This window comes from Zasmidium cellare (assembly GCF_010093935.1).
Source record: "Zasmidium cellare ATCC 36951 unplaced genomic scaffold M409scaffold_7, whole genome shotgun sequence".
Lineage (NCBI taxonomy): Eukaryota > Fungi > Ascomycota > Dothideomycetes > Mycosphaerellales > Mycosphaerellaceae > Zasmidium > Zasmidium cellare.
This window is the reverse complement of record NW_022986951.1, coordinates 626,441-640,187: the sequence shown is the minus strand read 5'-3', so window position 1 is coordinate 640,187 and position 13,747 is coordinate 626,441. Positions and strand designations below refer to the sequence as shown.

Sequence of the window (13,747 nt, the reverse complement as noted above, 5' to 3'; positions counted from 1 at the left end):
TTACTGAGGATGTGTATCATCATTTGATGGAATGAGAAAGATCATGGAAGATACGTGAAGTCTCCACCATGCTTGGAGCTTGCCATTGCAAGGGAAACTAACACATGCGGTACGTACAGATGTCTCAGATCTTAGAACAGTCTGAAACATTCAAAAGCATAAGCATTGACACTACATATGTACATTCACAACGCTCAATGCATCGCTTTCAAATCGCTCAACAGCAAATCACCTTTGAAATTAACAAATTCAAGCCCCGTATTCTACTTCCCTCCCGCGGCCAGATGCTGCCTCAACTGGTCCTTCGAATGCTCGTACTCATCATGAGCGAAGTTGTACTCAATGAAGCCTGCTGTAATGTCAGTTTGTGCCAAAAACAAGCGATACATCTTCAAGCTCACTCATGAAGTTTGTCTTGTCGTCACTTGATGCCGAGCCACCGTCGCCAGTGATGCGGGTGTTCTGCTGGATGGTATGTGCTCTCTCGTATCGGCACCTCTCATAGAGTTGCAAGCGCTCCGGTATCGCACCCTTGGGGGTGCCGAGTGGTAAGACAGTAGCTAAAGAGACTCCGTCTTCGATTGCTTGTGCGGCTCCCTGGCCTTGGTCTGTGGTATGTAAGATGGGTTTCATTTGCTTCATGGCGAGAATCTAGAGCCTTACACGGCAAGAAAGGATGCGCTGCATCACCCAATAGAGCGAGCTTGTTGTTCACCCAAGCTGGCATCTTCTCCAGATCGAGCAAATTCCAGACTTTCAGATTCTCCTCCTCAGCCATGCTCAAAAATGCAAGGACCGAGGGTGCAAAATCTTTGTAGATCTGCAACATTCGCTCCTTGTCTCCAGTCGTCTGCCACGCCCCTGAAGAGCCAGCAACGTCGTGGGCGGATTCATGGCTGGGGTGCAAGATAACGAAGTTCATCAATGACCCCCCTTTGCAAGGGTACATGACGATCTTCTTCGACCCCTTCGTCCACATGACCTCGTAGCCTGGCTTTGAGACGTAACGCGCGGTAAGGGGGTTGGCGGCCAGTTTCGAGGTTGGGACGAGGATTCTGTAGGCGCTCTTTCCAGAGTCGAAAGGCATCAGATCACCGCCTGGTATGGCTTTCCGCGTACGTGAGTGAACGCCGTCGGCGCCAATGATAAGGTCGCCTTGGGCCTCGAAGCCGTCCTCGAAGACTAGTCGTGCGGTATCTGGTTCTGCGTATTGAATTCGCTTTCCGAGGTGCAGTCGAGCTGGCTCTCCATCCCCCTCTGGACCAATAGCGATACGTCTTAACGCAGTGTGAAGGGCTTGACGATGTACCAGATGCCACGGATGACCCCAAGTCTCCTCTGAATGGCCGGTGAAGATGCTTTCCAGGAACTCGCCTTCTGCCGAGTAGTTGTCGTTTCCAAGGAACTCAACGGCTCCAATGTCTTGAGCCTTCAAGCCAAGTCTTCTCAAGAGTCCGTTGCAGTTTGGTGCTAGATGGACTGCAGCTCCAGTCTCGTGCGAGAAGCTGGACTGTTCGAATATCTCGACGCGGTGGCCAGCTCGGCGGAGCGCGATTGCTGCTGTGAGTCCCCCGACGCCGCCTCCTGCAATCAAGATATGGAGAGGAGCTGCTGAAGTCATGTCGAGTTCTCTTGCGGCTGCTTCAGGAACTGTGACTGCGGTGGATATTGTTGTTGTGTGGCTCCTTTAGTGGTGGCACTGATTGAGGCCATCTTAAAGGAATCTGTCTCGAGGCCTGAATAGATGATCTCATCGTCTTCGGCCATCACCCACGGCGGCGAGGCGAATGCGAGCATTGTATGCATGGGTTCAGGGCCATCACTGGCAATCAATTTGCATGAACATCGGCTAAGAATGTTCACCGAACAATGGTTCTGTAGCCGGTGGGATTTCAGTTCGGACTCGGTTCAAACACGCCAAATTTACGCGGTGGAGGCTGAGTCACGCCTTCCGTGTGGGTGAATGGATGTCTGGACAGCAGTCGCCCCAGCACCATCAACTCTCCTGTGTGATGGCCATCTCGTCGCTGCAGAGTGGTCTAAAGAGGTTCGTGATCCGAATTACGTCTTCGCATCGGTACTTTGGAGCTGCACACGTCCGTCCACGCGTGCACTCAAAAATGATGGAGCCCCCGTGAGCGTCTGCCAACCTCACACTACTGTCCCAATCACACACTCTGTCTGTGTTTACCTATTTCCAAGATGCCAAACCAGATTCAAGATCTCCACACTGTGGATGAGAGTTCATTCCCATATGTCTTCGAGCAGAATGCAACTGTTCCGCTCAAGTCGTCTGAAGGGCTTGTACGAGTGAATGTTTACCGCCCAAAGACAGACAAGAAGGTGCCCGTTTTGGTCACCTATGGGCCGTACGGTAAAGACATACCGTATGCTGAGTGAGTGCAATCTGACCATTGCCCTGCGACCAAGCTTATATCCTCCCATAGCTTTCATCCAAAATCATTCTCCGAGTTGAACCCTCAACAGAAGTCTCAGCACTCAGCATGGGAAACACCAGATCCTGCATATTGGACGAGTCAGGGCTACGCCGTCGTCCGCGCAGATGAAAGAGGCACGGGACAGAGTCCGGGGTTCCTCGATACCATGTCGAAGGGTACCTCCGAGGCGTTCTTTGAAGTCGTCGAGTGGTGCGCCGAACAGCTTTGGTCCTCTGGCAAAGTCGGCATCCTAGGCATTTCGTACTATGCTGGCACTCAATGGCGCGTGGCAGCTCGCCAGCCGAAAGGACTTTCATGCATTATCCCTTGGGAGGGCATGAGCGACTACTACAGGGATCGCTGCCGACATGGAGGTATTCTGAGCAATACATTTATCTCCTTTTGGTGGAATCGTCAGGTTGTGTCGAATCAGTACGGACGGCCAGGCCGGAAAGCTGCGAATTGGGGGCCGGACACGATTGAGGGGGATTTGAGTGAGGAAGAGAGGGCTGCAAACCGTCAGGATCAGACGATTGATAACGAGAAGTATCATTACAGGGATGAGCACTATTATGCCAGCAAAGAGTTCAACCTCGCCGAAATCAAGGTTCCAGTGCTGTCTGTAGCAAACTGGGGTGGTATCTTGCTGCACTTGCGTGGCAACGTTCAGGGTTATCTAGGTGCTGGCAGCGACTTGAAGTATCTGCGGTTCATCACTGGACGACACGACTTGCCTTTCTACTACGAGGAAGAAGTCGAGCTACAGAAGAGTTTCCTGGACGCATTCCTCAAGGGCGAAGACCGTGTTGGTTGGTCAGAAAAGGGCAAGCTTCCACCGGTCGACTTGGTCCTGCGCAAAGGCGACGTCGGCTTCAACGACGCCCAAGCAGAGAAGGCATACCAGAGGAGGACAGAGAACGAGTGGCCAATTTCACGGACACAGTACACTCGATACTATCTCCATCCAGACAAGAGTCTGTCGTCTTCGGGCCCGTCCGGCGAACAGAAGGCACTCTCGTACAAGGCCTTGGGTACCATGGAATCTCCTCAGACCATCCAGTTCGCAACTCCATCCTTCGAAGCGGAGACAGAGGTGACGGGTCATATCGTCGCTCATCTAGCCGTCTCCTGCTCTAGCAGCGCCGCCGATCAAAGCCCACCATCCGATATCGACCTCTTCATAACTCTTCGCTATATCTCGCCGGAGGGCAAAGAAGTCTACTACACCGGCACAGCAGGCGATCCCGTTCCCTTGACCAAAGGTTGGCTGAGAACAAGCTTGCGAAAATTCGACGACCAGCACCCTCGCCATAGGGAGTGGCTGCCACACCGAGAGTATCGCCAGACCGATGTCCAAGAAGTCAAGCCGGATACTGTATATGATGTGGATGTGGAAGTCTGGCCGACAAATGTAGTTGTTGAGAAGGGAGGGAAGCTCGTGTTTGAGGTTTCGAGTGGTGACACTCAAGGCTGTGGGCTTTTCGAGCATACTTCTCCTGCTGACAGGTATGTGGTCTCTACTTTCTCTCAACCTTGTTCCTAGACTGACTCTTGACAGATCGGAGAAAGTGTTCGCAGGCGTAAACAGCCTTCACTTTGGAGGCGGGCACGAGAATTATGTCGTCTTGCCCATCATCCCGCCGAAATAAATTGACCTTCAGATTCACCTGTGAAGATTAGTAGCCTTAGAATGAGTATAGATTTTGCATCGCTCCAAAACGGTCTCCAACACTCATTCCCGATCTTATCTGTTAGCAGGCACCATCGCAGCAACGAAGCTCTCTCGCCGCTATCGGCCAACTGACTGGCCGAGCGGGCGACCTCACCTTTAGTAGGTAGGACATATATGATACATGAATTCAATATTATCCCCACGTCCTGAGGGAAGTCCACGCCATTCGACGCACGTCCAGCAAGTTTCTGATCAGGCTGTCCTAGGGGAAAATCACACTTCAACCTCCCAACTGTAGACCGTCCCAGATCACCTACTACAACTCCCTAACAATGACCACAACAGCAATGGACCCCACAACGAGCAAGACCCGCCTGCGCCTCTCTCTCGAACGCGCCGCTGCAGGAGGCGCCCCTTCCATAGGACAATGGCTCGAGTTCCCCGGCTACACTCTCGCCAGAACTGTCGCCTCCCTCCCGGGCGTCGACTGGGTCCTCATCGACTGCGAGCACGGCAACATCGACGATGCGGCGATGTATCACTCCGTTGCGGCTGTGGTGGCCGCGGGAGCGAGTCCGATTGTGAGGATCGCCGGGAGTGAGAATTGGATGGTGAAGAGGGCGTTAGATGCTGGAGGTAGGTGATAGGTGATGAGCCTGTTTGTGTGGGTGGCGAGGCTGACGGAATGTTTATCCCATGGAATAATGGTGCCAATGGTGGAGACTGCTGTAAGCATGCCTGCCTCTTTCCCAATTCCATAGTCGGAGACTGACTTCTGGGGATGGGGATAGGAACAAGCAGCCCAAGTCGCCCGCTTCGCCCACTATCCCAGCAAAGACTTCCCCTCCGCAACCCGAGGCCAAGGCGGACTTTTCGCACCCCCAAACTTCTCCCTCGACCCCAAATCCTACGCCCTCACCGCCAACGCCCTCATCACAATCATAGTCCAAATCGAAACCCGCACAGGCGTCACCAACGCCGCTGCCATAGCCTCCAGGCCCGGCATCGACGCGCTCTTCATCGGCCCCAACGACCTCGCCTCCAGCATGGGCCACTTCGCTTTCGACCACGCCCAGATCCCCGAAGTGCAGGAAGCTGGGAAGACGGTTCTGGCGGCGGCGAAGAAGGCGGGGAAGTTTGCGGGGTATTTCTCGTTGGGTGCGGAGGATGCGGCGAGGAGGGTGAGGGAGGGGTGGGAGTTTGTTAATTGTGGGGCGGATCTTGTGGCGATTACGAGTTGGATGGGGGCGGAGATGGGGAGGTTGAGGGGTTTGGTGGAGGGGATGGGGTCGGCGTGAGAGGGGGGAGGTGCTGCTTTTGGTTGTGGATAGAGGTAGATCGTAGAGACTTGGTCAGCGGGGCTCGTTGGGTATGAGTTTTTCTTATCGACTTTTTGCGGTATCGTACTCGGTTGTGGCATCCAATGCAAGCACCGTAGGAGCAGACTCCTTCTGATATAGAGAGAACATCCGAAAGGATGGATTGTTGCAACCTTGCTCGTTTCTGTCTACTCTTAGGTACATCACCTCATTCTCGTGCCATCGTCAAGTCATAGTCCCTGCTATCGTTACACTCGTGGATATCTTAGCAAACTCCGTAAAGCACAAAGTCTTCGCCCGTTCCTTAGAACAACAAGTCGCCCAGAAGCAGGCCACCCAACAGACCGCCTCCAATACCTGCAGCCAGTGGAAGCCCGTATCCGCCTCCGTAGCCTGGTCTGCCGTACGGTTGCTGGGGTCTGATGTAGCGGGCATTTGGTGTTGAGTAGATACCGGGCCCTCCTTGCGGACCACGATACGGGTTGTATCCATAGCCACCGCCATTGTATCCATATCCACCTCCGTATCCGCCACCATAGCCATATCCAGCAGCAGGAGGCGCAGGCGGTTCAACATACACGTTTTTCCCATCCCTGTCCTTGCCCAGGTACTGTGGCTGGCCCGTCTGCATCGCCTGCGCCATAGCCTGCCTCACCCGCATATGTTGCTCGTACATCTTCTGCTCTTGCTCCGCCCTAACTTTCCGGTCTTGCACGCGCTCTTCATGTGACATGCCAGTGAGCTTGTCTTTGAGCTTGCGCCCAAATGTTCGATCGGCTGCTTTGCCTTTGCCGTCGGGACGTGGTGGGAGCTCGGGGTGTGCGGATGAGGAGGAGGATGCAGCCGCTGCGGAGTGGTGATGGTCATCATCGTCGTCTGAATGTGCCGCTATTATATCCTCTTTCGAGGGTGTGTGCTTGCCTCTGTTCATGCTGTCCTGTTCTATCCGTTCGCGCTCCTCGGTTGAAAGCGTGCTGAGGTATTCCTAAGCGTTGTTAGTCTTTGATCGTGCGGCCCGATCGCGATGTACTGACTTCGGAATCGTAAGGGTGAACCCATTGGCTCTTGGGTGGATCTTTGGTAATGTCCACGAAGAACTGGTGATCTGGAAACAACGTCAATGAATGTACTATCCCTTTGCATGGATCGTCGACGTACGTGCTTTGTCGTCGTACGATCTCACCCAGCCTTCTGGCAGTGGGCGCATTTCGTCTTCCATCGACCGCCGGTAATCTGCAGGTATGCCATTCTTGCCACTAGATGATGCGCCTGGTACGTTCAGATGCGATCCGGTATTTTGACTCGAGCTGGCGCCTGCTGCCGGTCTTGAGGAACTGCTCGATGATCCGGTCGCTTGCGCATATGATGGAGGGGCTTCGTTCGGTATTTCGTTTGACGCCATGTTGTTCGTAGGTGGTGGTTGTGTGGCGATTGTCGAAGGAGGAGGTTGTTATACCGGGAAAGGCTTGCGTGAATAGAAGGGCAAAGAAAAGGTGGCGTTGTGGCAGAGCAGCAGTGATGATTGAAGAGAAGTGGTCGAGAGCTTCGCTTGCTGATCAATACATGACGTTGCACAGCCGAGTCGGCTCTTTGTCTTCCGGCGGCGAACACCTCACCTCTTCTCGTTTAGCCACAACAACACCACTCTTCGATTTGTATTTAAGGGCCTAGCAGATGGTAAGTTTGATACAACTTGTCGGTCAGACAGTTGAGCGACTTCCTCTCTCGGCGTGGCTTCTGAGCGACGATGTGAGGCTCAGCCTGATCAAGATCTTGCGGCCGCAAGCAGGAATTCCCTGGGATCTTACCCGGCGCACCACTACGTTATAGTATCCTGGGACAGAGGCGTGTATGATATGGCGACGGCTACGTATTCGCACGTACTGCTGCAATTGTGGTGATGTGTTAGCGTAGTGCATAGTAATATGCGTCGCGCCCATTTCGCACTCGGCTTCGGACGTGTCCTTCCCTTACGAATGCGACTCCAACCTCACCTGCATTGAATTGGCCAACTCGACCAGGACTGTTCGTGAGACCAAATCATCCAACTTGGCACTTACAAATGGGCAGCCAACGATCCGAATCACCAAGCTCTCGATCAGTCAGTCATTGCTGGGGTTGCGAGAACTGGGGAAGCACCGCGCCGAGCTAGGAACATCGATCAATTGAGACAGCTCTTCCCCGTACTTGGTCAAGGATGTCGAAGTCAAAAGCCTTGTCAAGGTTCCGCGATGTCGGAACTGGCTCGCGTGCATCCGCGGGAACTGAACGATGCGCCACGCACTAACAGCAGCCTCGAATCCTTCAGAATGTCATATGAAAGGAGCCGATAGCATGTGAAAGCAGAAGACGACATGCACTTCAATATACCGAGTCTCTTCGTGACGACAATACACTACGGACATCAAACAGGCACAAAGCTTAGCCCTCTAATCGATCCGGGGCAGCCGAATCACTTTACATGGACAGCGTTCCCTCATCTATAACATCCCCAACACAGGGAGCATGGCGCCAGGTACGAAGGGACGTCTCGGGATGTGCGTGCCAAGTGTATCCGAGTCCACTTACTTTCCCCAAGTGAAAGTGAAGTGAGATGCGCTTTCGTCAACGTTAGGCTTCCACCAAAACCGGTCTTGTGAGCACTTCACTTGGTGACGATGTGATATCAATCTTAACGACCTTCTGTCGCTTTTGAGATCCCCTAAGATCTGCCAACGATCGTGCTCGCGACGACTCGCCAACGCCATGCCTTCGTCCGGACAAACGGGGATTCTGCGGCTTTTCGCCTTTGCGGTGCTAATGATATCAATACTAGTCGGGATCGCGAAGGCGCAAGAGAACGTCGCAAAGGATCTACCAGAGTGCGCTGTAAGTCTGGTGAAATAGCAATCTTACATGCGCGGCGCTCTTTGTGGACGCTCGAGGCGCTAAGGGACGGGAAAGGCTGACATGTCATACAGAAACACTGCATTGGCGAAGGGCTTTCAATATCTGGCTGCAACGAGACTGACATAACCTGTCTCTGCACCAGCCCAGCCTTCCAAGCCAATACTACCACATGCATTACCACCAGCTGCAGCATCAAAGACATTCTTGGTATGGCGAACAATATCACGTCCCACAAGACATTCAGCTCATATCCAATATAGCGGCCACCGATTACAACCAGGCAGCATGCGGTGTTCCCCCTCGCGACGACTCCTCGATCACGAAAAAGGTGACTTGGACCCTCTTCACCACCGCACTCATCTCAGTAATCGGGCGCTTCGTCTACCGCCACCCGTACATGAAAGGCAACGGCTACGGTTTCGACGACTGGATTCTCCTCTTGGCCATGTCGATCATGATCCCGCAACAAGCTCTCCTCTCCGTCATGCTCGACCAAGGCCTCGGCCGCGACATCTGGACGCTCGAACCCAACGCAATTACCAGGATCCTCTACTACTTCTGGATCTCCGAATACTTCTACAACTTCGTCATGTGCCTCGAGAAAATCTCCATCCTGCTCATGTACCTGCGCATCTGGACGGCCATCAGCGTCGACGCCGCACGCTTCCGGTTGATCTGCTTCATCCTCCTCGGGATCCTCTCCACCACAGCAATCACCATGACCATCGTGGTCACCTTCCAATGCACGCCGATCGACTACGCCTGGCACCGCTGGGACGGCGAGCACAACGGCTCCTGCATCAACACCAACGCCATGATCTACACCGGCGCCGCGCTCAACATTTCCTACGACCTCAGCGTGTACTGCCTCCCCATCCCCCGGCTCTTCAAAACGCAAATGTCCACGCGCAAGAAATGGGGCATCGCCGTGATCTTCCTCTGCAGTCTCTTCGCCACTGTGTGCTCCATCATCCGCCTACAGAGCCTGCTCAAATTCGGCAGGTCCGCAAACGCCACCTGGGATTACAACCTCCCCGCGCTCTGGAGCGCCGTTGAATGCCACGTCACCGCCGTCTGCGCCTGCATGCCCGCTCTCGCGGGGGTGATCAAGCGCGCCTGGGGCAAGACCTTCGGCAGTCTCACGCGCTCGCCCTCTGGTCCCTCGAGCGGTGGAAACGACACGATCGGCTCGCGCAGCCTCCCGCGCCCTCGAGGCCAGCTCTTCGACGAGGAGGACGATGGATTGGAATTGTCACGTCTGCGCTCTACCGCCGGGTCGATCGGAGAGACTCGCACGGATAGTGTGCATGTGATGCCGAAGAGCGAGGGGGGTGAGAATGGGAAGGCGTGGGAGGATGGGAGGCGGACGCCGGGGGAGCAGCAGGCGGAGCATGTGGAGCGGTCTTGGTTGGAGTTGGAGGATGGGAGGTAGGAGGAGAAAGTTTACTTGTAATTTACGCCGGGCATGAGCGCATGAATATCACTTTTCGGGTCCTGGGAGCTTGTTGGCCCCTGAGCTTGCAAGTGATTAAACCTCACTTCACGACTGTCTCCACGAAATACGAATACCTTCAAGCCGACTACGAATACAGCTTTCTCATCGGCTGCATAGCCTTTCGTAAAGTAACGGGGATAGCATCGAAAACAACCTAGGTCTGTTTGTTCCCACCTCCCCTATATGCCCTCTACTTGGCCTTTGCGCAGCCTTTCTCCCAACAACATAACCTCACCTTGTCAAAATCCCCGACAAATATCCCTACATTTCAACAGACTCCCCATTCGACTCTTCTCTACCTCGCACAGTCGGACGTAAAGTAATGGGGATCTCATCGACATTAGTTCCAGAGTTGATCGATCATAACTGCTTGCTTAGCTAGATCTGATTCTATCTCCAGCTCTCTGCAAAACATTTCTTAAGTGCACAGCCCTCCCCTCCCCTCCGCGTGTGGCAAATGCTCATTTCCAGACCTGGTTGAACAGAGTTGGAGCGCTCTCCCCTTGTTGTGTGTCAGAAGAGTTCGCTTAACGTTGATGGAAGAAGCTCACGAGGATAAAGAGTTATGTACACTGCGTGCGCCAGCTGGGAGCTCTGTTGCTCACGACGTCAAACTCAACCCCGACTCTCATCGTAGATAGACAGGACCATCGCGCCTGGTGGAAGCCCAGCTGGCTGCTGGCTGAGGATCTTGCTTGTCGTTGTCGACGTGTACGAACAAGACCGCACACAGCGGTCTTGATGTGGTTGTCAGATGTTGTTGGAACGTCGAAAGACAGAAAGAAGTCGAATCTTAAATATGTCCAACTACCTGCTACCTCAGCCTCAGGCTCAAAATAGGGGTCATCACGTGCATCAGTCCTTCATCGAACTACATCAGAATCGAGTCATCATCACTCCGTCCCCTTCTTTTCCACAACACCGGCTCCGGACTTGCAAGCAAAAGCAGACAGCTCTGCCCGCAAAGCCGCCAAGACTGTCTGCTTTTGGTTGCAACCCCCTTTGACCGGGCAAGAAGATCTCGCAGCGGGCCCGGAGCCAGCTACCCCGACGACTACTATCATACTCTGCGTGCGTCGCCCGTGCGAGATATCAACGCCTCAGCGCGAGCGCTCTGCTCAGACAACAGACAGGTCCAACCAGCCGCTTGAGATGCACGGCGCCGCTGAGCCGGCGGATGAGGTCCATGTCGCAAGTGGAAGCAGTCACCTTCTGAATGAAGTCTTAAATACGACTGAGGCCACCACCCAAATGGGAGCTTCTCCATCCAGGAGCCACGTCCGAGCTGCATGTGAAGAAAGCCTACACCACCTATTGAAGAACTCCTATCCCCTCTCTCCTTCTACCCCAGACAACAACAAGCAACACCCTGTACACCGTCTTTCCTCGACGGTATCAGCGACGTCGAGACCGCCGCCAGGTATCAGCGCTTCTCGCGCTTCTCGCGCTTCGAAAGGGAAGTGAAGAAGGCTCTCGCCTGAAGTCGACGCATGCTGTTTCCATTGAACGGACGTGGACTGCATGTCTGACATTCTGTATGGCAGCGTAGTCGAAGGCGGAGATTAGGAGAGCCTCCAGCATCCGCATGATCACCTCGCTTGCTTGATAATTGCGGTGTATTCGAGCACTGGATACCGCATCGCGCTCTCTCACTAGCGAAGGCTATAATAGCCTGCTAGAACATCCCCATCTCTTTGCAGCTGACCGTGCTCACGTTCCCCGCTGAAAGAAGGCGGTCTTCTCTCACGAAGTGGAGGATGAGGGGGAAACTTATGAGCGCTCAGAAGCGGAAACGGAATCAAACTTACCTGGACTCCTCTCCTCACCTCGAGAACACCACCCAACACATCACTTTACGTTTTCATTCATATAAAACATATACCTCATATTCCCCAAGTACCACCTCAAACTCTCCCCCGCAAGTCCCTACAACTCATCATGCACCAAGTCCTCCTCATCCTCCTCCTCCTCCACCGGCACAACCACCTCCTCCCCCTTCTCCTTCTTCTCCTTCTCCTTCGCCAACTTCTCCTTCACAAAAGCCGGCATCTCGCCCTTTCCCCCAGTACCCGCACCCGCACCGCCCTTCCCACCCATCAAATTCCCCATAGCCCCCTGCATAACCCCCTCCAACTTCCCCCCCTTAATCGGCCTCTTCTCCATCGCCGCCTTACAAGGCTTCGGAGGCGAAGGTCGACTCTCGTCGCGAACGACGCTCCCGGCAACAGTATACTTCGCATTCCCACTAAAGAACCCCACCCAATGCGCCAACGTCTCCTGGACCTTCGCCTCCGCCTCTTCCTTATCACTCACCCGCCTCTTCGCCTTCTCCTTATCCGTCACGCTCCCAAACCGCTCCACGCTCTTCTTCGCCATCCCCGCCAGCATATCCAGCGGCATGCCGCCCAGATCCAGATCCTCCGCCTCCTGGCCCGCCGCGATCGTCTCGAGGGACTCGTCCATCCATTTGGGGAGGAACATGGCCTCGACCCCGTCCAGCCGCCATGTGAACTGCTCGTCCTCGTCCCAGCACTCGGTGATCCACGCGCGCGTGGCGTCCTTGCCGACGAAGTGGTGGTAGTGGCCGCCCGGGCCGTAGAAGGCCGGGCTGGCGGAGACGTCGAAGATGGTGCCGTTGATGCCGAGATAGATGGGTTTATCTGGGTCCGTGCCGTCGTAGGCTTTCAGCTCTTCTTCGGTGAGTTGCAAGTCGCCGCCGGTTGGTGTTTCTGCGGCGGCGGCGCCGAAGAGCGGGATGGAGGGTTTGTTCAGGAAGCGGTCGAGGAGCGGGTAGTGCGTGTTGATGTAGGTGGAGAAGGGCCCGCGCTCGCGGTTGTCGAGTTTGTAGTAGAAGAGGGAGCCGGTGAGGAGGGAGAGGAAGGCGATGAGGGTGAGGACTACGGAGAGGGAAGGTTCGAGGTCGGGAGTTTCATTGCGGCGTTGCTTCGATTTGGGGTGGTCGTCTTCTGGAGGTGTTGTTCTCGCAGCTGGCCTGCGTTCGCGAAGGTGGGCCATCTTCTCTACACTCTCGAGTAGTAGTAGGCAATCAGGCAAGATCGAAATGTACAGAACAAAAGAACAAGTCCCGTCCCACCTACACAAGAACAACCGAACGCACCAACCAGCCGGCAGGTATTAGTTAGTTCGATGATGCAAGCTGTCCTATCGCCATTAACCTTTTGGCGGGCGGACGATCAGATCGATTGGAAGTGTTCAAAGTGGGGGACCAGGGAGCTAGAACGAAGCTGTCGCTTGCCGAGGATGCACTCGCCAAAAGTGGCTGGGCAAGCTGGGCTGCTCCGTGGCCTGCTCTCTCTCTCGGATCTGGAGCGAGACGGCGAGCTTTAGGCGAATGCCCCAGGTGGGAGATATTGCGGTATAAGAATGGCTAAGGGGTAGACAGAGACAAAAGCTGTGATTTTGAGGGGAATGCTATCAGGATCAAAGACGGGTTGAATACGACCACCGTTTGAGAGAAAACCCGCAGCGCAACGGCCCCCTCAGCCCGATGCATGGACCAGCCTTCTTCGTCGACAGCCTGAGTCAACCTCAGCAGTCTCTCCTATATATCAAGCCGTCGTCGACAATCGGTTTTGGAAAGATGCCACGTGGAAGAAAGACGAACTGTGAGATGTCGAGGACGTCATGCCGTCAGCATCATCAACGTTACATAACAGATGCAGCGTTGCATTTACTGCAATGAGCGACCAATGAGGAAACATGTCCAAATCCATCGCAAACTAAACACTTTCATTGCCTTGCTCCATATCACATAGCAAGTACTGTCTCGAAACAAACGCAATGCCGAAAACGCATCATGTGAATGCAGAAAAGACCACCATGCCGAAGTCGTTTCGTGCCCCAATCAAAGAATCCCTGCCAGCCAAAACATGCCAAACCTCCCCCACACACGCCACGTATCGTCTTGCTTCCA

General features: G+C 54.3%; 6 protein-coding genes across 6 annotated transcripts; 3 read left to right on the top strand and 3 right to left on the bottom strand.

The window, feature by feature from the left end:
• Positions 1-263: 263 nt before the first annotated feature.
• Positions 264-1,621, bottom strand: M409DRAFT_64267 (uncharacterized protein; the record flags this gene model as incomplete). Its single annotated transcript, XM_033815994.1, has 3 exons — positions 264-349; positions 441-608; positions 664-1,621. 3 exons carry the CDS (start codon positions 1,619-1,621, stop codon positions 264-266), a joined length of 1,212 nt encoding a protein of 403 aa, XP_033671470.1.
• Positions 1,622-2,202: 581 nt separating this feature from the next.
• Positions 2,203-4,087, top strand: M409DRAFT_64266 (uncharacterized protein; the record flags this gene model as incomplete). Its single annotated transcript, XM_033815993.1, has 3 exons — positions 2,203-2,396; positions 2,448-3,944; positions 3,997-4,087. 3 exons carry the CDS (start codon positions 2,203-2,205, stop codon positions 4,085-4,087), a joined length of 1,782 nt encoding a protein of 593 aa, XP_033671469.1.
• A 370-nt stretch (positions 4,088-4,457) lies between these two features.
• On the top strand, positions 4,458-5,408 carry M409DRAFT_64265 (uncharacterized protein; the record flags this gene model as incomplete). Its single annotated transcript, XM_033815992.1, has 2 exons — positions 4,458-4,746; positions 4,912-5,408. The coding sequence occupies 2 exons, from the start codon at positions 4,458-4,460 to the stop codon at positions 5,406-5,408; spliced, it is 786 nt and encodes a 261-aa protein (XP_033671468.1).
• Positions 5,409-5,733: 325 nt separating this feature from the next.
• Positions 5,734-6,831, bottom strand: M409DRAFT_64264 (uncharacterized protein; the record flags this gene model as incomplete). Its single annotated transcript, XM_033815991.1, has 3 exons — positions 5,734-6,414; positions 6,464-6,534; positions 6,588-6,831. The coding sequence occupies 3 exons, from the start codon at positions 6,829-6,831 to the stop codon at positions 5,734-5,736; spliced, it is 996 nt and encodes a 331-aa protein (XP_033671467.1).
• Positions 6,832-8,174: 1,343 nt separating this feature from the next.
• M409DRAFT_51594 (uncharacterized protein) lies at positions 8,175-9,750 on the top strand (the record flags this gene model as incomplete). Its single annotated transcript, XM_033811848.1, has 3 exons — positions 8,175-8,297; positions 8,390-8,525; positions 8,579-9,750. The coding sequence occupies 3 exons, from the start codon at positions 8,175-8,177 to the stop codon at positions 9,748-9,750; spliced, it is 1,431 nt and encodes a 476-aa protein (XP_033671466.1).
• A 1,989-nt stretch (positions 9,751-11,739) lies between these two features.
• M409DRAFT_64262 (uncharacterized protein) lies at positions 11,740-12,828 on the bottom strand (the record flags this gene model as incomplete). Its single annotated transcript, XM_033815990.1, has 1 exon — positions 11,740-12,828. One exon carries the CDS (start codon positions 12,826-12,828, stop codon positions 11,740-11,742), a length of 1,089 nt encoding a protein of 362 aa, XP_033671465.1.
• Between the last annotated feature and the right edge of the window lie 919 nt (positions 12,829-13,747).